The sequence below is a fragment of the Ictalurus punctatus genome, chromosome 9 (genome assembly GCF_001660625.3).
Source record: "Ictalurus punctatus breed USDA103 chromosome 9, Coco_2.0, whole genome shotgun sequence".
Taxonomy (NCBI): Eukaryota; Metazoa; Chordata; class Actinopteri; order Siluriformes; family Ictaluridae; genus Ictalurus; species Ictalurus punctatus.
Genome location: NC_030424.2, coordinates 5,217,479 through 5,240,855, shown reverse-complemented (window position 1 = coordinate 5,240,855; position 23,377 = coordinate 5,217,479). Strand labels below are relative to the sequence as shown.

Sequence of the window (23,377 nt, the reverse complement as noted above, 5' to 3'; positions counted from 1 at the left end):
AAGAAATGAATTTGCCTTGCTGTTACAATAGTTTCAGAGGAGACTGTATAAACCCACACCCTTGGATTGTTCCCTTTTGCTGAACAGCAATACAGATTATTTAATTTTTAGATTTGGACTTTTTCTCAAAGAAGGTAAAGTTTTGCAAGGGCTTGGAACCAACCTGGCATTCGTCACTGAGGAGGTACCTGAATGTACCTTTATCTGCTTTTCTGTACTGGTCCATTCGAGTCTCAACAGGGAGGAGCCCATTTTGAATGGGCTGGTATGTGTGTGTGTGTGTGTGTGTGTGTGTGTGTGTGTGGATTCAAACAGCACTGTGCGTGTGTGCTTGATGGATTTCTTGCTGCTTCGAAAAGAAAACTATATTATAATCTCTGTCTCACAAATCGCAGGAGCAGCGAGATTAAACACATCTCTTTTATTGTGCATATTAGTGCTGTGGATGATTTCTGATCTACTTTTGTGGCTGACGCTATAGGTGTTACTTTGTTGATTCGGAGCGTGTGCAGTTTTGGACGGAACGAGAAGAAGAAAGCACTGGGAAGTGCATTATTACAGCCGTGCTGTGAACTTTGCGTAATTTGAGATGTGCGTCAGGAGCACGAGCACTTAAAACCCAAACCCGAAGATGCATATGTGTGCGATTTTATGCTCAATTCTACTCGGCTTTGCTGCAATTGGCAAAGGTAAACGTCCACCCCGCCTAATTTTTTGTTTTGTGCATTCATTAGACATCTTCAAATACAAATATTATCCATGCAAACAGTTGTATGGATTTACCTGAAAAGACTATTGATAGCGCGCGTGCAAAACGTGCAGTGATCACAGAGAATAAACACATTTAGACGACATTGAATCGTTCACAATTAATGTTAGTTAACCTTCTTTTTTTTTTTTTTTTTTTTTTCTTAAATTTTGATTTTATTGTAATGCATTTCTGCATAGCTGCAGAATGTGAATCTGGGTGCAATCTTGCCAATGGGGTTTGTGACAGTGGAGTATGCAGGTATGTTGAGGCATATATGTATTTTTCACGTGCTATTTTTAGCTTCTTAACATTTTATGATGCATGGCAACAGTAACTGTAGAACAAATGGAAAATGCATATGTTAACTATATGTTTAACTTCACAAACTTCTGTATTGTAATATATATATATATATATATATATATATATATATATATATATATATATGTATATATATATATATATATATATATATATATATGTGTGTGTGCGTGTGTGTGTGTGTGTGTGTGATTTCTTAAGAGTGTCTCTGAGAAAATTAGGTAAACAATTGCAGAGGTTTATGCAACTGAGTTATATAATATAGAATGACACTAGATATTGTCAGTCAAATAATAATAACATTTAAAAAAAAATTTTTTTCAAGGTGCAACCCTGGCTGGAAGGGTGCAACATGTGAGCAGTGCATTCCTCTCCACGGTTGTGTTCATGGAACATGTGAAAATGCTTGGCAGTGTACATGCGAGCAGGGATGGGTAGGCAGTCAATGTGACCAAGGTGAGACAGCTGTTGATCATCAGTCTCTGGACCTCTAGACTTGCTTCGGCAATTATGCATAGTATAACCTTGGCTAAGCATGATAATTAGTGGAAAGCAGTGACTAAGGAATATATGTGATAAATCCTATGACGAAGGATTTATTTTGTCTCTAGACGGCCATCTGTGTTCATCAAAGCCTTGTTCTGGCAATTCAACCTGCATTGAAAAAGAAGAGGGTGGATATCTCTGTATCTGTCCTCCTGGATACACAGGCAAACATTGCCAACTGAAGAAAGGACAGTGTCTAATGAATGGGTAACACTGTTCTTGTTCAACACTGAAAAAGTGAAAGACCAATTTGTGGTGATCGTATAAATATTTCTATCACTAGTCACTAAAGTTATTGTGTTAGTAGTAATTGGTCCATTGCTTCCCAAAAGGAAGTACTGATTCGACAACAAGCAAATTCACAACAACAATGCACAAAAGTAAACCCTGATATAATTGAACAATATACAGTATGGAACTGATGATATTGATCAAGCATTTAACGGCTTTTCTCAGTATGTATTAATTAAAAATAATCAAATAAGAATCTACCCGTGATATCAAAATGATTTGAGTTTTTTCCTCCATCTGTTTTTTTCATACATGGTATCAACTAGCCATGCATACAAATCAAGTCTTATGAGCTGTGCCATAATATGGAGGAGATCAATACAAAATCATATATATTTTTTTATTTTAATTTTCTCTTTTTTTTTTTAATTCCCTGTTTTTATTTTCAGTTCTCCATGTCAGAATGGTGGAACCTGTGAGGATAGTAATGGATTTGACAGTCACTCATCTTGCCTGTGTACTCCCGGATTCACTGGAGATTTCTGCGAGATTGATGTTGAGGCTTGTGAGTCCAGCCCATGTCTAAACGGCGGCACATGCACTGATCGTGGACTAGTCTACACCTGCACTTGTCCTCCTGCTTTCTCTGGTCCTATCTGCAACATCAGCTTGGCTTTATGCTCTGACAGTGCCTGTAACAATGGGGGTACCTGTTTAATTGAGACCGGCAGTGGAACTCGATGTATCTGTCCACCCGGCGTAACAGGACCTTTGTGTGACTATCACATCCATGAGTTCAAACCGAAAGCCAAGTTTAAACCACCAAACCTAGGCCATCCTCCCCAGCAATTTAGCCTCCCTGCTCATCCTTTCAACAAGCTGTTGAGACACCCTGAGCACGAGTTCCTAAAGATCACCATGAAAGAGTCAGCGCATGCCTCCAGTCCACTGGTCACACGCAGCCAGGTGATCTGCTTCGCAGTTTTGGGTCTGCTCACCTGCTTGGTGGTCTTGGGTACCACAAGCATCATCTATATCAATCGCTGTGAGACGTGGCTGGCAAATGCGAAGTATAGCAAACTTATGCACAAACAGAGAAACTTCCTCCTAAAGGACAATGACAAGGAGCACTCTGTACATATCATCCTACCTGAGAAAATTAAGCTGACCAATTATGGGAAACACTATACAACCATATAACAGCTGGACCACCAGACACTTGTTCTTTTGGTTTTGTGAGCATCAAACTATTGTTACTTGTTTGGTTGTTGAATATGAATATTTGGGTATTGGGTCATATTTGGAAATATTTAAGAAAATATTTATTTCAGGGGCTAGGAGTAGATTTTTGTAGATTATACATTATGGTTACACACAATAATTACAATAGCTCATGTGTAGCTCTGTGTAAAAAAAAAAAAAACAGCTCTTCATATTAGTCTTAACAATTCAAGATGTTATATTTTTGCAAATTTGGTTAGCAATACAATACCACATCTGAATAGTAAACAACAAAAACAAAAAAAACGCCAACTCGGATCTCTGTATTAAAACACAGGATTTGTACTGGTATGAGTACAAAGACAGTTTGAAACAAGCATCTTAGTACAGCATAATGTAGTTATACACCTCATTATAGAAATTGAAAACCACAGTAAAATGTTGAATGGGAGCTGTTCTGAGATAAAACCAAGCATCCACTGAAATAAACTGTGCTGATATGTACACTACCTGTCAAAATTTCTTGAAACACAAAATTTGACATATTTTTCATTGAATTAAAAACATTTTAAGACAAGTTTACATAGTAGAGACATATTATATACACATTTCTGAATAAAAATAAGATCTGTAGTATTTACTTAAAATAAGTAGTTTTTACTTTATATTCAGGAGAAGCATTCAACAAGTGTTTGGCTTATCTGGAACTGTTAGGTAGTGGTGGCTTGACAGTTAAGGCTCTGGGTTACTGATCGGAAGGTCAGCAGTTCAATGCAAGGCTGCCACTGTTGGGTCCTTGAGCAAAGCCCTTAACCCTCTCTGCTCCAGGGGCGCTGTATCATGGCTGACCCTGCACTCTGACCCTAACATGCTTTGATATGTGAAGGAAAAATTTTTTCACTGTGCTGTAATGTATATGTGCCCAATAAAGACTCATTATCATTATTAAGAAAAGCTTCCTGGGTGAAGCTTATGAAGCGGGTTGAGAAGATGCCGAGCAACGTTTAATCATGACTGCAGATCTTCTTTTAAACACTTCTTTTTAAGCAAGAATATTGTAAACTAAATTATTATGGTCGTAGTAAGCTGATTATATATAAATAATAATTTATATATATATATATATATATATATATATATATATATATATATATCAAAAAACAACAAGAGAAAGACTTCCAACATGGACAAAGAGATAAATTTATGTATTTGTATAGAAAAAGAAAGTTTGAAACATTTGTTATGGGGAATAAATAACCTGCGCACACACTACGCTAAGAAATGACATTGTTTATTCATGCACCATGGAGAAAAGCATTGAAAACAGCTATTTGTTTGCTAAAAATACACAGCTTCACACAGAATAATCAGGGCAGGATGCTCAGACATGGAGTTACACTCAGCACTCTCGCTCAGACACAGAACGCTTGCCAAAAAAGCCCTTCTCCTCTTTTCCCCCTAGTAAAGACAGAAGGAATCCACACAATCACAAGAAATGAATGGAAATAAACAGATGAGATGAAATAAAAGATTTAACTAGATAGTAGACTAAACCTATGTCAAAGAAATAGCTTTTAAATTATGTATTTTTGTAAAATGCAATGTGTAATGTGGTGCAATACTCTATCTTAGATGTGAGGAATAGATATTTAGTTAAGACTATACTGAAGATAAATGATGCTTTTAAAAATAATCTAGTTAGTCTACTGTACTATGAAGGAAAAGAAAAAAATAAATTTACTATGCTGATATTTTATTGTAATTTGTATTTGGTAAAATTGCATTTTAAATATTTGTAAACTCCAATAAAATAGTTTAGTTCCTTAATCATGTAACATCAGCTTTGTGTTTTAAAAACAAGTTTCAAACATAAGCCTATGTAATATGATGTCAAACAATGAAATATATATATATTCAGTCTATGTTGTCGAAATTTTGATGTATAGTGTACACACTAGCCTAACATCTCTATTATTTGTTTTTTGTTGATGACAAAATGTTCATTCAACCCATACTTGAGTATTTTCCAGCCACACACTGCCACTAAACAAATCCACTTTACAGCACACAAAAAACATTCCCTCCTCAAATAATATTAATGTTCTTTCATTATTTTGCAATCAAAATGATTCAACCCCCATTGAAAATCAGGTTTATTGTCAAAATTTACAGACTTTCAGCTGTTTGCGATGAACAAATCAAACAAAAGCAATTGAAATAGTTCAACACAACGAATGCTTCAAGTGGTTTCTCCAAATTCAGCTTATAATGACTTATAATGATTTCTCCAGTCTCAAAATTATTCACCCCCTCAACAGAATCTCTCACAACAGCACAAATATGCAAAACAGGTGTTGTCTCAAGCACACATTATGCAAATAATCAAGGGCTTCATTAGTTGCACCAGATGTGCTTGAGCTGGAACACATGAAATACCTGAACTGGCTAGGGGTTTGTTGAGTGTACACTTCCTGGACGGGGCAGATAAAGGAAGCTATCCACGGCTGCAACCAGATTTCTGAGAAGGCAGGTTCTGAAAAACCCTCGAGTGACTGCAAAAGACCTGCAGCAAGACTTGGTGCAACAGGCACTGAGGGTTCAGTGAGCACAGTAAGGCGTGTACTAAACGCAGAAGGTTTTCATGCCATAACTCCAAGACGTACACCACTACTGACCCAAAAGCACAAGAAATTTCGGCTCAAAATCATATAAATAAGCCACAGAAGTTTTGGGATTCTGTTCTGAGGAGCGATGAAACAAAACTGGAACTTTTCAGCACGATGGATCTGCAGTATGTCTGGAGGAAGAAGAATGAAGGAAGACCACTCTGTCCATAGTCAAGCATGGTGGTGGCTCGGTGATGCTCTGGGGCTGCTTTGCATCCTCTGGCACTGGAAACCTACAGCATGTGGAAGGCAAGATGGATTCATTGACGTATCAGGAAATCCTAGGAGAAAACGTCATGAGGAATAGATGAAAAATCCACAAAGCAACACAAAGATATTTGTGCTGATGCAAACTAGTATCTTTTGCATTGTGGATATAACGTCTTCATCTTGTATAAACACATAGCCATTTTTATGTGTAAATATTATTTTGAAGAATTTTTAAAGAATTCAACTGCAGGCCTATCTGAACTTCTTTCAATGCCTTGTTTACGAGATCTTATAAATTTCTTTGATCTTTAATAAATGCATATGATTTTCAAAGGTGATCAGGTAAAACCGATGCACAAACCAGCACTGGTTTTATATTATCGCCAATGCTGCAGCCAAAATGTCTGTGATGATTTGCTACCATCTTGTGGCTACACTGCTGTAAATCAAAAGATTCACATTGTGATATATGTTTGAAATGTTATTTTGTGTCGTGCAATGTAATGTTTGATCTGAATTATGTTAAAATCCTCTCCTGAACATTTATGGGAATCTGAAGTGAAGGGTTATTGTCCAAATGAAAGACTGAGTAATTACATTTATCCAAGTGAAAAACCCCCCCATTAACTGCCAATGTTCGATACATACTGTATATTATTTTTTTTAAAAAGAAGATGGAATTAAGAAGATACTAACTATTTAATAAGTTAAATTAAAATATCCATAGTGCAGCTGAGTGATCTTGTGTGGTTTGTAATTCTGTGTGTTTTGTCAATATATGTTATATTTTAGGTTATATGTCATATTCATATTGTGAAGCCACAACTCAAAAGGTCACACAGAAGCTAGGATTCCTCCAATAGGACTGAGATAAAGTCATAATAAAAACAAAAACAACAAACTGGTGATAGAGTACCGCTGCAAATTGTGAAACTGAAAAGAAATAAGTAAGTAAGTAAACAAAAACAAACAAACAAACAAACAAATAAATGTTTTCTATGATGTCCTCATATAGAGTAAGTGATAAAATATATGAAAGTGATAAGAACAGACACTACAACTGATCTTAGACAAAAGACAGGGGAACTACAAACAGACAGCTGCTCCTGGCAGAAAGCTATTCTACTGCAAAGCCAAAATTAACAGACAGTCGATTTAACACATGTAGGAGGACCATACATTGGGTGGGATGAAGGGATTACCTAGGGAATATTGTATAGCCAAACTCCACACCAACAGATTTCTACAAGATCTTTTAACCAGTGAAAGAGTCCTAATCAAATAGCTGCTCCTGCCAGCAGGTCCAAGGACAGCCAGCTCACCTCCCCCTTAATAGCCTTGATAGCTTTAACTAAAGGACAACACAATTTAAGGCAAATTACTGTAAGACTGAAAGACAGAAGACATGCCCCCTCCCAAAGAACTAATTGACACTAATAGACATTGAAGACATACCTCAACAAATAGAACTGATAGACCCATAAACCATGGCACCTCCAATAAGACTGATAGACACAGAAGCCACGCCTGCTCCAGTAGAGACTGATAGACATAGAAGCTCTGGCTGCGCCAATCGAACTGAGAGACGCAGGTGCCACACCTCCTCCAATAGCTCTGACAGACACAGACAGGACTGATAGACACAGAAGCCATGCCTCCCCCATTAACTCTGAAGCCACACCTTCTCCAATAGGACTCATAGACAGAAACCATGCCTCCTCCATTAAGTCTGAAGCCACACCTTCTCCAATAGGACTGGTAGACACAGAAGCCTGGATTCCTCCAATAGGACTGATAGACACAGTCCAAATAAAAGAAAAAAGAAGGGAAAACAGCAAACTGGATAAACAATACAGCTGCAGACTGAGTGCTCCGCCTTATCAAATGGTGGAGTGAGCATGAGCAGTACATGACTGGAACTTTTGCTTGTGCTGTGAGCGATTGAGAAGAGCGCACACATATAGAGTGGAATATTGAGCAGAGTGTCACACCACTTCACTTCGCTCACATGCTCTGGAGGACCATACAGAGTGGGGCAAAAAGATTGTCTGGGGAGGACTGTCAGCCAGATTCCACCCCAGTAGAGCTCTTCAAGACCTTTTACCCAGTGAAGGAGTCTTAATCAAATTGCTGCTCCTGCCAGCAGGTCCATGGAAAGGTGGCTTGAGCTGGTTTACTCCTCTCCCCATTGATAGCCTTGATAACTTTTCTAAAAGGACAGAACATTTTTAAGCCAATTACTGTGGCACTGAGGTACAGACGCCATGCTTCCTATAATAGGACTGATAGCCACACAACCCACATCTCCTCCAATATGCGTGATGAAAACAGAGGCCATGCCTTCTCTATTAAAACTGATAGTCACATAAGCCATGCCTACTACAATTTGCCGGATAAACTCAGAAGCCATGCCTCCTCTAATAGAGATTGATGCATATACCTTCTCTAATAAGATGGACAAACACAGGAACCACATCTTCTAAAACAGGAATGATAGATATAGAAACCATGATTCCTCCAATAGGATTGGAAGACAGTACTAATTACAGACCAAAAAAGAAGGGAAAACAACAAATGAGCAAAAAGCTGGGCTCTGCTTAGTAAAAGAGGGAGAAATAATCATTTCAGACATTAACCTTAGCCCAAACGTAACACAAAGCAAACCCTAAACATAGCCAAACCTTATTCTATCAAAACTCAAAACTTCCTGGTATGCAGTGGTTAGTAGCTACCAAAAGTGGTCCAAGGAAGGACAGCTGATGAACCGCTGACAGAGTCTTGGCCACCCAAGGCTCATTGATATGCATAGGGTGTGAAAGCTAGCCCGTCTGGTCCGATCCTACAAAAGAGCTACTGTACCACAAATTGCTGAAAAAGGTTCATGCTGGCTATGATAGAAAGTTGCCAAAACACACAGTGCATCACAGCTTGCTGCGTATGGGGCTGCATAGTTGCAGACCGGATAGAGTGCCCATGCTGGCCCCTGTCCACTACCAAAAGTGCCTACAGTGGGCATGTGAGCATCAGAACTGGACCATGGAGCAATGGTAGAAGGTGGCCTGGACTGATGAATTACTTTTTTATTTTTCATCATGTGGTTGAGTGAGTGTGTGTCACTTACTTGGGGGAGAGATGGCGCCAGGATGCACTATGGAAAGAAAGCAAGCTGGTGGAGACAGTGTGATGCTCTGGACAATGTTCTGCTGGGAAACCTTGGGTCCTGTTATTCATGTGGATGTTACTTTGACATGTACCACCTACCTAAACATTGTTGCAGACCATGGCTACGGTATTCCTGGCTACGGTATTCCTAATACGGGGGGAGGGGTTTTTCCACATAGAAACCAACCAGAAGTAGTGCATCACAATGGATCAGGCAGGTCCAGAGAGCAGAAGAACTTTCTAAAGCCTATTTTTCTGTTGGTGCAAAAATTAAAAGGTCATCCCAAGTAGGAGACTAAGGAAGTTGTGGTCACTGAGAATACTTCATGACCTCATGAAGCTACCAGGACTATTGCAAAACCCTTGAGAGAAATGATCATATTCATATAGACCGAAATGTGTTGTGAATGCAGAGTATTTTCTTGTAATCTTCATAAAGAGGAATGCTGTTAAAGGCAGATGTGAGGTCCATAGTACTAAAAAAAATCATGCCCTCCAATGGCATCAAAGCAGTCAGCATGATGAAGCAGAGGATGAGAATCTTGCAGTGATTGTTCAGCCAACAGATGTCAGTGCATACCCTAAATTTACCACTTTTCCCCTCTAAGCAACCACAAGTGATGAGGCATACTCACTGGTGGAATTACTAATTATAACTATTTCATTTTTTTATTTAACAGTGGGTCTCTGAGAAATGGTACCTGGAATGGCTTCATATCCATCAGGTGGTTTGTCAGATTATATATAGATAGATAATATATAGATATATAAGGATATATTCAGATTCTCCACAATCAAGATGATGACATGAGAATATATCCTTATACTTTATTACCAGTTCTGCCATTTAGCCTCAATTGTTCCTTCACCTCTATAGCCATATTAGTGTGAGATGTTGACACATCAAGGACAGTTGCAGTCATGTGCTTATAGCTTGAGACTTGGATTCTGGTACATATTGATTCAGAATTTCCATGTCCTCCACTGCCAAGCAAGTGAAAACATCTGTGAATTTAGCATTTCTCCATACTGTGATGGGACTGGCAGGCATGTTTAGCACTTAGCATGGAATCTATCTATCACCCCAGGGGTGACTATTCAAATAACCATTAAATCCCTGGTATCTGAAAATGAGGAGGTAGTATCTGTAACGACAGTGCTGCCTGGAGAAATTATTGCAGTATTGCCTTGCAGTTTAGCCCACAAGAAACGTTCAGTGCCAGGAACCAGCATGACAGCTTTGTTGCATCTAATGGTGCCAACGTTTTTCAGGGAAGTCACCATGGAGCCAGCAATTTAGAGCAGCGAGATAGAAATTTCTCAGATTCTGAAGATGGATATAAACAGATTTATTCGTAAATCGTTCGTACAAGAAATTTGGTATTCGTGAAAATTATGTTAATTTAGAAAAACATTCTACTCCTGCACCTGACTGTGTAGACATTGCTCATTTTTATTGCATTTACAGCATGTAGCAGATGCCTTTATCCAGAGTGACTTATAAAAAAGCTTTATAGTCTCTATCAAAAACATATCCTCATGCTAGTTCACTAAGAATGAGAGCCTATCAGTTGACATATAATTTAGTACTCGCTTATCGTGATTTATGATATATTTTTGCATATTTTTATTGCCATAGACGTGAGTAAAAAAATAAACGTCCACTTCTGCCTTTCAGCCTTTATCCTCATCATTCATTTCGAGTGAAAATATCTTTCAGTTCTGTTTTTTAGGCTTTACCTCAGTCATTTGTTTCATACTCCCAGCTGTCTGTACATTCGAACCTTTATGGAGGTTTGTGGGTGTCACTACATGCAAATGAATCATGTGTCGAGAACATGGGTTGCTTTTTACGGGTGATCAATACAGGAATGCAAGTATGAAGGAAATCAGTGTTTCCGAAAGTTTTATAAATCTGGCAATAAACTTCTGTTTGGTTTGAATTACGCAAACAGTTACACTCAACTTTACTACACGATTAATAAATGTGCCCCTTGTCATCATACAATTCACCTTTAAATAGTTTTGACTGTGGTGATGTTGTGACACAACAATGGTTTCACTATATGTTTCTGCTTTTCACTTGCTAAGCTTGTCTTTCCAGCTTTCTTTACAAGCCACAGTGGTGTTACAGTATGGTGCTGTACTTTAAATGTACTTGACCTGGCATGTTAGTGAAGGATCTCTTCTCATGCTTATATTCATCAACCCTTTCCTGAATCTTTTGTTTTGCACTCCACTCATGACTGGGCTTGCATTTGAAAACATAAGCAAGTTCTGGGTGTAACCATGGCTGTTCATCCACAGACTCAGTTGGATATGGGACTCACTTTCTGATCCATTTATTCTGGAAGACATTTGAAAATGCGTAAATCTTTTTAGTTGTGAAATGACGACTGTATATTTCACACTCTTATACACTCTTTTCACACTCATGCTCATCCAACAGAGATGTAGCGTTACAAAGTACATGATTGTAAAGTTTTACACAAGCTATAAATATTCCAAAATTGTTTAACTGTAATAATAATAATAATAATAATAAAGATTATAGCAAAACAGAACACTGAATATAAAACAGCTTAAAGGTTTTAAATAAACAGAATAGGGAGCTACATACCTGGATGACATTTTAAAATGCATAAGTATTCTCTTAGTGAAATGATGACTGCAGACCTCACACTCTGGAAATGAATAAATAAGGAATAAATAAAAGAATAGACCTTTGGGTTTAGCAGCTAAAGCACAACGTGGCATGATAAATTACTGTTCTAAGATGAAACTAGTCAGTAAATCTCACACTATACATTTGTGTGTGCTACAAGTGTAGTATACTTGCGTTTGGGCTCAAAATAGTCTAAATCATACAAAATTTACATACTACATACTGTCCATCATAGAGCTCATGCTCATTCAATGGATGTAAGGAAAGAATGGAGGGACACTCTGGTCTGCTATGAAATAAGAAAAAAAAAACACTCCCCATAATGTTTTACAAAAATAACTTTTTACAGCACTGTGCTTAAATTAAATAATGTTGGTCAAAATCACATTTTGTCAATAGACATAGCTACATAACCTGTGCTCACCTGAACACATATACCCCTGCTCAGTTATGCAATTCTCCAACCAGCAGCACAATACATAAAATCATGCAAATACAGGTCAAGAACTTCAGTTAATGTTCACACGAAACATCAAAATGAGGAAAAAATAAATGCGACCTCAGCGACTTTTCTTGGTTCCGGAACAACTGGTTTGAGCATTTCAGAAACTTCTGTTATTTTCATGTACCGTCCATACATTTTATGCAGAATTTGTAAAATACTGGTTCAGGCTGACAGGAAGGCTACAGTAACTAATATAACCGCTTTTTACAACCATGGTGAAAAAGTCTCATAATGCACTACATGTCAAATCTTTAAGTGTACGGGCTACAACAGCCAGAAACCACACTGGGGTCCACTGCTCTCAAACTAGAACGGGACTCTGACGCTACAGTGGGCACAGGCTCACAAAAACTGGGAAACTGAAGATTGGACCATTTGGAAACTGAAGATTGGAAACTGAAGATTGGCCCCTCAATCTTCACCTGTCCAGCTTAGATGAGCCTGTATCCACTGCAGCCTCAGATTTCATTCTGTGTAGCTTCAGGTTTCGTGTAACAGGTTAGGATAGATTTACAGCACAAATAAAGAGCATATAATATTATCCCTTTATCTCACATATTCAGGTAATGTGGGACAGTGTAATAGACTGTTTCATTGTTACAACCTAAAGATAGTTTCAAATATAGGGTTGCAATAATAATTCAAGCACAGTATTGGTGACTGGTGAATATTTTTTATTTCTTAAAATTTCAAACGAATACAGCGTGTGCCTAATTTCATAATATCCGTGCTGAAAAAAAACAAAAAACAATAGAAACCCTCATAGAATTTGTAATGGTTTTAATGGTTATAGTAGGAATTATATTGGTTTTAATGGAAACTATAATAGTCCCTGATTTTTGTACCATGAAAGTGGCTTCGGGGCATAACCTGCTCCGGGACAGGTTATGTTCTGGGTAAGAGAACTCAAACCCAACTTGGACCAATCAGCTGTGAGCAAAGTGACATATAAGTGACACGACTAAGTCATCTCCCCAGAGCAAACTGTAAGAAGAGCGCTTCACAGAAAAAACATTTGATTAAAACAATGTGCATTTATATTAAATGAAATTATATGAAAGATATTGGGGTTATACGTTTTCAATAAATTGGCGAACTTGCTGCAATCACTTGTGATAATTAACTGTGATAATTAACTTTGAAATCTTAACAGCAAAATTTCACCTTGAGATTCATCTATTATCAGATTATTTGGAATTAAAACAACACGAGGATCAGACTGTTGGCTAGAGTGTATTTGCTTCCTTCAGGTACTTCTGTTTCAGTCCAAAGACATGCAATGTAGGCTGATTGGCATATCCTAAAGTGTCGTAGTGTGTGAATGTGTGTGATTGTGGCCTGCATTGGACTGGCACCCCCGCTTTGTGCCCCATGCCTCTTGGGATATGGGATATGCTCCAGGTTCCTCACGACCCAGTAAGGATCAGCGGTACAGAAAACAGGTGGATGTCTTTTAGTTTGCATGGTCACGCCTTTTAGATGCTGACTTTGCAGGCTTTTATTTTGACGCAAGACATTTTTTCCCCCCATCCACAGTTTCATTTCCCGTCCTGCCTTTGTCATACACGCACATGACTGATCACATGGTTTCGCTAAAACACGGGGGTCGTGTTGATAAAGGCAGCACGGTCAAATCACACACAGCATAAGGCAGAAGTAATCCAATCCAGGTAAGAGCACAACACTGTCAATATTGTACGAGTTGTTAAGTGTATTACATCGCTCTATTTGGTATGTTTTGTCTTTTAACAGGTTTAGGTTAACTTACCTAGTTAATAAGTCTAAATAAGAATTCAGAGCTATTTTTTTTTTAAGGATTTTACACGGTTTATGTTACGAGTTTGTAGTGTTATCTGTCACTATCGGTTTAAATTAAACTGGATATGACGTCGGATTGTTGTTTATTGTCTTTGAAACCACATTTGGGAAGATTTTCCAGCCCGAGCCATTTACACAAGTGTTTTCGATAGAGGACTACAAAACACATCCTCATGATAAGTCCCTAATTCAAAAACTAAGACTCTAAATAGTCTAAAGTCTAAAAACCCGTGTTAATGAGTACACAATGTTATTTGTTTTGTTTAACGCGCTCCATGTTCAGCGGAAGCTCGTGACTGTATATTAGGGTGCGGCAGAGTAACGTTAATAACAACCAAACAAAAGTAAGTCGAAAGGCTATCACACGTGACTTATGCTATAGGCTAATATCGAGTAAATATTTAGAGTATCTCTGAAGTGTATATATATTCATATTCGAGAGTCGACCAAACACGGTGGCTATTTTTTGAGCGGTTTTAGGCGTCCATTTGCTCGACTGTTTTGATACAGCGGGTTTGTTGAACAAAACCGTGCATTAACCAGGGTTGCCAGGTTTCAGAAAAGCCCCACATCTGTGCCCGTCAAAAGTAACACAATTATTAAAGCTCGTCTTGTCATTTTGTCAATATCTTGAATTTTATTGGTTGTTCAGACTTCAAATTTGGCCTTTTTGTTATTTAGTTTCTGCGTCTATTAAATTGAGGTGTGTAAGCCAATAATGTCAGTCACGTCTGGAAATGATGCACTCTTCCTTCATTTTGAGGAACCCATAATGGGGGGGACTAAACAAAACCTGTCTTGTGACTTCTGATAGACTTAAGGTTTGTCTTTATTTCTGCCAAATCCCATGTGGCTGGGAATAATATTTATGGAAATATTAAATCCTAAACACCGGGTTCCTTGATGAGACCCCCTTTAAAATTTTTTTTTTTTTTTTAAATTAGAAAATATTACATGTTCATGGGAGTGGAAACAATGCAAATCTGTTAGAATTTAGCTGAAATACTTGAATAGAATGTTCATTTGCATTGAACTAAAACAACCAATTTTTATGAACATATAATGTAAAAAACCCCCCAAATAACTACGTCAGTATTAGATTATTTTATGAAACTTACTTACGCATGTCCCCCACCCCGATCAATTGACGATGTGTAATATGTGTGAATTGTGTAATGTGTCACATGAACATTTAAAGGCAGGATGACTCAGCACTAGCCTGCACTTAGTGATTTCTTCTGGCCTATGTGCCAATGTGAAATGTATGCAATGAACCGAGTGACATGAAAATAGCCTGAAATCAGTCTTTATATTACTATATCTCAGCAACAATATGGGTCAGAAATGACGGGGAAGCATTAGATTCCATCAGGCATCAAGTCGTATTTGGTAGTAAATGATGTTGCTTAGTCATTGTGGCCCACTGTACACTTGCCAGACTGACTTATGTTCCTAAAGTTTCTCATCTTTGGCTTGGATTGGTCTGCGGTCTGGGTTATCGCTTCTTAGCAGTGCTGTATGAAATGAGGCACCGAGTATTTATTTGCAACCTAAATGGAACTCTTTTTAATGTGCAGCCTCAAGTCCTATTTACTTTGACTTCTTTAGTGCAATTAGTATTACACATTCAGGACTTGCTTTCCAGAGGTGGTTAGCTACACGTATTAAATGTGAGATTCAAATTGTTTTGTGTTTTAGAATGAGGTGCCTGACTTTGCTGTACCTAGCATCAGCACTGGCTGCGTGCTGGGCTCGTCCACGTCTACGCGCGCTCTCTCATGAGATGGTCAACTATATCAACAAAGCGAACACTACATGGAAAGTAAGTGCTACTAATAAAATGGTTTGCTTATGTAAAAGGGTGGTGGTAATTCAGTAATACAAGTAGACATTATGTTAAGACAAGATTAGCGAAGTTAAGGCAATCACTGCTTTAGGAGATCAATTTTCAACTTTGGAATGTGTCTGGTTTTCTCTGTAGGCTGGACATAATTTTGGCAATGTAGATTACAGCTATGTGAAGCAATTGTGTGGAACGATGCTAAAAGGACCAAAACTCCCAGTCATGTGAGTATATTTTTATTAAAGAGCAACAGAACGAAAGAGGAAATACATTTGTGGTAATTTTTTTTTTTTTTTTTTTTTGTCACACACATTACCTTTGTGATGAATCACATGTCTGGTTTCCTCTTTTCAGTTAGATGAATATTTAAGCTTAAAACTATTTAATGTCAGAAGGCTACAACATGTATAGTACTTTGTAGCACAGTGAAGTATCTCCGTTCCAGTGGGTTGGAAGACTTTTTAGTTTCCTATAATTTATGCTAGGTATCCCCCGAAAAACATGAAATTATTCCACACGGCTGAGATATTCACTGTTGCTCTGCTGCTGCTCAATTGTATGAACGTGTTTGAGCTTGCCAGCTCAGGAGAGCAAAGTAAACACAAGCATTTTAAACCACGTTCTAATTTTCTGTTACAATTCACTCTGATGTGCCAGATTTACGTGAATTAAAACTAAACTAAAAATGACTTTTTTTTTTTTTGTTTTTTTTGTTTTTTTTTTTTTGTTTTTTTTTGTCGGAACGCTACAATATATAAATTATTTTTTTTCTGCCTGAAAATGGTCAAATTGGCACTTTCCCCAGCATAAATGAATGCAGAAAAGTTTGACCGGGGGGAAAAAATTAAATATGCTTACAAAAAAAGTGTAAAATCTAACACACTATGAGAATTATAATGTAATGAAAATTAGAAAGTACTGTTTCCTTTTCTTTCTGCACAAAGGGTTAAGTGTCTCCTTTTTGGCGTGTTTGTAGGGTTCAGTATGCTGGAGACATCACACTTCCAAAGAATTTTGATCCCAGAGAGCAGTGGCCTAACTGCCCAACTCTAAAAGAAATCAGAGACCAGGGTTCTTGCGGATCATGTTGGGTATGTGCTTGATGCATTAAAAAGGACTGCACTGATTCAATACATTAGAGATTTAGATGTTCCATGCCTGTCTGCATCCTGCAGGTTGAGTAGTAATGTTCCACGTAACTTGCAGGCTTTTGGAGCAGCTGAAGCAATTTCAGACAGAATCTGTATCCATAGTAATGCCAAAGTGAGCGTGGAGATCTCCTCTGAGGACCTGCTGACCTGTTGCACTGACTGTGGGATGGGGTGAGTGAGCACACCTGTAAATCTACAGAACTTTATTAGGGGTCAAGAATGAATTGTGTTCAAAAACATTTATCTTGGAAACAAAATTGGGTTCATGTTGTGCATGTCATGCAAATGTGGGCAAACTGTACATTACTTCAGGGGTTGGGGGGGTGATATAGTTTGGACAATGCATTGTGATGCATTCTTGAAAGACTCTTTGAAAGAATTGATCCAGTTCTGGAAGCCGTGTTTACTTTCAAAAATGCAAGAGAGGGAAATGTCATCAGAGACAGCAAGTAGTAACGTGAAACGCACGGCAAGAAGTCAAACCAGCACCCCCCCCCCCCCCCCTTTTATTTTTTTATTATTTTTTTTATAAATATAAAGAAGCTTACATTTTGGCACACTTTGCGGTTTATAGGGCAACTTGTACGACCCTAGTTGTAGAAAAAGAAGGCTTTTGCTTGTGTTTCCTCATTTGTAAGTCACGTTTGGATAAAAGCATCTGCTAAATAAATAAATATAAAATGAAGAATAAATGTTTCCTCTTGCACACCATGCAGCCGAGGTACAGTATTTATACCAACGCTGTACACAAAAGCTTGAGTCATGAAGTTAATGAGAAATGCAGGACGAGTGGCAGTAACGTGCAATTCATGGAGATCCATTGCTTCAGACTCCTATGTAACTATGACTCATCATTAACATAGTAATGAGATGCATCCAGAATTTTTTTTATTTATTTATTTTTTTATAAAATCAAATTGTATCTTCCTGAATCATGAGGCAAGCAAACTTTCCCAGCGTATTCTGTCATTCATCTTTAATAACCACTTTATCCTGGTCAAGGTGGTGGTGAATCCTGAGCCTATCTTGGGATAGCTGGGTGTGAGGCGTGATTACACCCTGGATGGGACCAATGGTTCCATTGAACATTTGCACACTCATTCACACCTAGGGGCAATTTAATATAGTCAACCCATTTACTGGTATTTTGTGGGAGGGAAGATGAAACTGGAGAAACAGGAAAACAAGCAGGGTTAAGTTCTCTGTACAGGCTAATAAATATAATACATTTTTCATGGGCTAAAATAAATTTGGCCAGTCATAAGTATAACTGGGCCCAGAGCAAAAGAATCAGCTATGTGTCTGGAAACAGTACTACACATTTAGCAACGCTTTTTTGAAATTAGAATACCATATCATCATGGTGTTGGGACCAATCCAAGTGCTTATTGGGGTGTCAACTTTTGAGACCCAAAAATCAATTGTTTTTGCTCTACTCATATTTCAGATGTAATGGTGGGTACCCTTCTGCTGCTTGGGATTTCTGGACTACTCAAGGTCTGGTGACCGGTGGACTCTATAACTCTCATATAGGTAAGTATAGGTAAGGTAATACTCTTCCACATGGTTAAAATTGTAGTGGCATTTTGTGAAATGGATCTTTGTGTTCCTTAGGCTGTCGACCATACACCATCGAGCCCTGTGAGCACCACGTAAATGGCTCGCGCCCTCCTTGCACAGGGGAAGGTGGAGACACTCCAAGCTGTGAGACAAAATGTGAACCTGGCTACAGTGTGTCTTACACACAGGACAAGCACTTTGGTAAGCACCTGCGTTTATAGACCTGTTTGCCAGTGTGAACTGCATAAAAGTTAAGGTACATTAACATAATCAGACTGCCGTTAATTTTGCCCTTGACAATTCCACATTGCTTTGTGACTATTGCTGTAGGTAAACAAGCTTATAATGTTCCTGCCGAGGAGAAGCAGATAATGCAAGAGCTCTATAAGAATGGCCCAGTGGAGGGAGCTTTCACCGTATTTGAGGACTTTCTTCAGTATAAGTCGGGTGAGGCATGAATCCCATCTTAAAGTGTGTAAGTGATTTGATTTGTCAGAGTCTAGAAACTTGGTTGAGTAGTTTGGAATTGTATATCGGTTAGAACTGCAATCTGTGAGTGCAGGGTCTTGGTAATGTGTCACTGACAAAAAAAATTGCAACTCAGCCACTTAGTTAAATCCTGGGCAGATGTGCAACCTTTCCTTCAACTTCACCTGTTGATTTTAGAAGCTGATATCAGCACTCATTTAATGTTTAATTAAGAAGTCACACTCATCCTTCAAATGATGGTGTTCTTTCTGTTCTATGTTCCACGTTCCAGGTGTTTATAAGCACATTACTGGTGAAGCAGTAGGAGGTCATGCGATCAAGATCCTGGGCTGGGGTGAGGAAAATGGAACCCCCTACTGGCTGGCTGCCAACTCATGGAACACCGACTGGGGTGATAATGGTAAAACCAATTACTGCAGTTCTTAATGCAAACAAAATCATTCATGAGGCTTGGGAGAGATTTAACAAAATGTTCAAAAGAGTCAACTCAAGCTGGAGTGAAAATTGAGCCCCAAGAAAAATATGACCCGAAATGACCAGTGTCCTGGCTCCTGGTATACACGGGGCGGCTGTGGTTCAAATGTTAGAGCGGATTGACGAAGTGTCCTAGGGCAAGAAACTGAACTCCAAGTTGCTCCCGATGGCAGGCTAGCGCCTTGCCTTGCCAGCTCTGCTGCCATTGGTGTATGTGAATGGCTGAATGAGAAACGGTGTAAAGTGGTTTGTAGAACCGTTAAGGTTAAAAGGTGCTTTAGTTGCTGGTGCCTCTAAAGGCCTTGATTAATATTCGAGTGCTTTCAGTATTGTTTGACATAGGGGCTCACTATCTTTGCCTGACACCTAGAACTTCCCTCTCTGGTGTCTGGATGTGCACATCAAATGTGTCAACCTTTTCTTGCTAACTTCTGTCTTGAGCACCAGCTTTTGGGGTTTATTCAACTTGTGGAAAGTGGAACACAAACAATTAAGAAAAATGCAGTAGCTAAAAGAAAAGAATATAAAGCAGCTACACTCTCCCAGAAAACTAAGTTGAAAGACGAGAATGAGGTCACCGTTACATAGGATCGCTGTAGTGCTCCATTGATCAGGCCTTTGTGGTAGCGTGATCAGAGGCTAAAGTACATGAAGTTAAGTTACATGACTGCTCACTTGTAATTTGCCAAAAGGCACTTCAGTGACTCTTCGCCTGTAATGAAAAGATTTTATGGTCTAATGAAACCAAGATTGAACTTTCGCGTGAATGGCAATCTGATTCTCGAGGAAACCAGGAACGACTCCTCATATGGTCAATTTTGCGATATGGATCATTTGCACAATCCTAAGAATCCTCCCTGTCCCTGCTGGTGAAAAAGACAAATGGCTCAAACTATTGAGACATATTTGTGGAAAATATGCACTTAGGGCCTCAGATTAGGTTTACAGGTACCCATCAGTACAAAACTTACCCGAAATACAGTCGAGAGAACGTGGAAGTGGGAATGAGTTTCCCAGCCAGAGCCCAGACTTGAACCCAAATGAATATACCTGGAGAGACCTGGGAATACAGGTACAGAGACTCTCCCCATCTAATGACATCTTGAGGGGTTCTGCAGACAGGAATTGGAGAAAATCCCCAAATACAGATGTGTTAAATCTGTAGCATCAGACCCAAAAAGAATTTAAGGCTGTAATCATTGCATGCGTATAGCTGATACTCTACACGGTCAGTTACTGTGAAGGAATATTGTTTATTGTTGAATGAAGAAAACGCTCAAAATAATGGGAGTAAAATAATTCAACACATTCCCTGGGCAGTCATTCAGTGATTTATTGACATTTTTGTTTTGCCTGTTCAAAACACCTGACATGACTCGTAAATAGTTTGATGATTAACTTGCGAGCTAAGTAGGTGAACCATAATAAACGAAGGACGCTCAGGACCTATTGTGAATCGCGAAGTGTAACGTAAATCAGTGTGATCAATTGTATTGCTTTTTGTGTTTCTGTTTCAGGTTATTTCAAGATCCTGAGAGGTGAGGACCACTGTGGCATAGAGTCTGAGATTGTGGCTGGTATCCCTAAGTAGCGCATATGCAGGAGGAAATTATGAATTCAAATATGGTTATATAGAAATAAAAATAATTTTACATAATTTTACTTTTTTTAAAAAGGAAAAACTGGACAATTTTAGCATTTAAGAGTACTTCAAAATTTTCAGATTATTCTGATCTTTTTTTCTGTTTTAGATTAATAAGTGGGCATTTTTTTTTTAATTATTTTTTTATTTTATTTTTTAAAACAAGTGATTCTACAGATGTTTTCAAATAAAATATCAAAACGAGATCCTGTATTTCTTAAACAAATTGTGACGACAATGTATCCAGTTTGTTTTATCTGTGAAATAATTAATGTAACATGACCTCCTGCAAACATCTACCAATCTGTTAATGGTCATGCAGATTAAAGTGATTAAAACTTAACAGGCTCTTGCTCTACCATTTTGTAAGTCACATGTGGACCATGTCCTCATGAATGTTAAACTTCTAAAAAGGACACTTTGTGCATTACTAGCTAATTTATTGGGTGCACAGGTGATTATGAACCTGTCTGGCTTCTTAAGTACTGTTATTTAGGGGTAAAATGGAATTTAAAAAGGAGGGGGAAACTATTTGGCCGGGGGGTGGGGGTTGGGGGTGGGGGGGTGTGAAGAACTAAAAACAGTGCAGTACGAGCATGTGGAAGTGCAGAAAGCTTGTATAGCTTTAGGTACAATAACTATACTAGCAGTTATAGTTGATGTATAATTGTTGATAACACTGATATGTAAAGCAATGTAATGGGCAGTGAAACACATTTACCTGCTTGACTCAACCTCTTGGCCTTAGATGCAACCCTTTGCATAGACTGCAGATGTAAAATCGCAAGGAGTGAATTGTGAGAATCTAGCTAAGGTTAGAGTGGGTAAATTTATCAACCTTTTCGACAGGGGTGGACAACGTGCATGTAGAGAAAATTTGTGAAAATCTTGGCAAACTTAATTAAAAGTGCAAGGTATCCAGCCAAAAAAATACTCAAGTAAAGAAGTTGCTTCTTTTTATTTTTATTTAAAAAAAACAACAAAAAAAAAAAACCTCAAACTGTACTAAAGAAAATGTTTTTAACTAAGATTTTGACTGCAGTTAATGTTGGGTTTTAATGTGAAAAGTAACTTTTTGATAAATTCTTAAAAAGAAAAATTTTATATATATATATTTTTTTCATTTTTTTTTTTCTTCAAAAAATCAGCTACATTGTTTTGTTTGGAAACATCATTCAGTCTCAACATATATACTATGACTTGCTGCCTAGCAAAGTACACAGTGTGGCCAAAAGTATGTGGATACCTGACTCGCATGTGCCAATTCCAGAACTATGGGGTTAGTACCCCCCTTTGCTGTTACAACAGCCTTCACTCTTCTGTAATTTAATGAGATGGAGTGTTAAAATAAATAAATAAATCTGCCAGGCAGGTTATTTCCACACTGTTCTTTGTAAAACAAGTCACGGACACTCAAAACGAGTTGGAGATGTTTCTTGAACCTCGCTGACTCTTTTAGCACCTATAGACCTGTCTGTAATCTTTCATTTCTAGTAGGTCAATGTTTTCTTCAATGGAAAATATTCAGTCTGGCTTCAGATCAACAAAGTAGTCAATGATCTGAAGTTAAATGCTGGTGTAGTTCAATACTTTTTACGTTTTATTTAAGTGCTGGCATTTGACAAGTTAAATGAAAGAAGTTTCTTAAATGGCTTGAAAACTTGGTTGGAAATTCTGGGACCGTGTTCATCTGGTCTAATTTCAATTCAGTTGTATTTGTATAGTAACTTTAACATTGAATATTGTCACAAAACAGCTTACAGTTTACTTGCTCCCTAATAAGCGACCCCAAGGCTTGTTTTATCCCCACCTGTATTCCATGGTATCTAATATGAGCAAACAGTGTGCTACTGTTTATATTTCGTCAAGTTGATTACTATTGCTTTAAATAATTAGACGGCAACATTTCAATGAGTCAGCCCTGCTTTTTAAAAATATAACAGCTACAGGTTGTATGAATCACATAATGTTTGCATGTATTTTAATTATAAGGATACGAGTGTAAACAAACTCATTAATATTGAAGTGTTATTGTGTCCTTCTTCAGTAATTAATGATGAGCTGGAGCAGTATTTTAAAGTAAAATACATGTAACCTCATTAGTAATGACAGGGGTGTTAAT

At 38.0% G+C, this 23,377-nt stretch overlaps 2 protein-coding genes and 1 long non-coding RNA gene across 4 annotated transcripts; 2 read left to right on the top strand and 1 right to left on the bottom strand.

Annotated features, from left to right (window-relative positions):
• Positions 1–268: 268 nt before the first annotated feature.
• On the top strand, positions 269–4,154 carry LOC108269889 (protein delta homolog 1). 2 transcript variants are annotated; one of them, XM_017476008.3, is made up of 5 exons: positions 269–689; positions 949–1,009; positions 1,398–1,528; positions 1,684–1,825; positions 2,299–4,154. In XM_017476008.3, exons 1-5 carry the CDS (start codon positions 632–634, stop codon positions 3,047–3,049), a joined length of 1,143 nt encoding a protein of 380 aa, XP_017331497.1. In that variant the 5' UTR covers positions 269–631; the 3' UTR covers positions 3,050–4,154. The 2 variants fall into 2 exon arrangements, with proteins under 2 accessions (XP_017331497.1, XP_017331498.1); XM_017476009.3 differs by lacking the exon at positions 949–1,009.
• A 93-nt stretch (positions 4,155–4,247) lies between these two features.
• Positions 4,248–15,251, bottom strand: LOC128633617 (uncharacterized). The gene is made up of 4 exons (XR_008397060.1): positions 15,215–15,251; positions 11,729–11,792; positions 11,272–11,455; positions 4,248–5,969 (listed from the first exon to the last, which is right to left on the bottom strand). It is a non-coding gene; the product is annotated as an uncharacterized LOC128633617 (long non-coding RNA).
• On the top strand, positions 13,841–21,681 carry ctsba (cathepsin Ba). The gene is given in 10 exon segments (NM_001329309.1): positions 13,841–13,948; positions 15,795–15,918; positions 16,078–16,163; positions 16,916–17,030; positions 17,146–17,261; positions 18,538–18,623; positions 18,705–18,851; positions 18,981–19,097; positions 19,411–19,539; positions 21,131–21,681. Coding segments are annotated over 9 exon segments (993 nt in total). The 5' UTR covers positions 13,841–13,948; position 15,795; the 3' UTR covers positions 21,205–21,681.
• Positions 21,682–23,377: the final 1,696 nt, after the last annotated feature.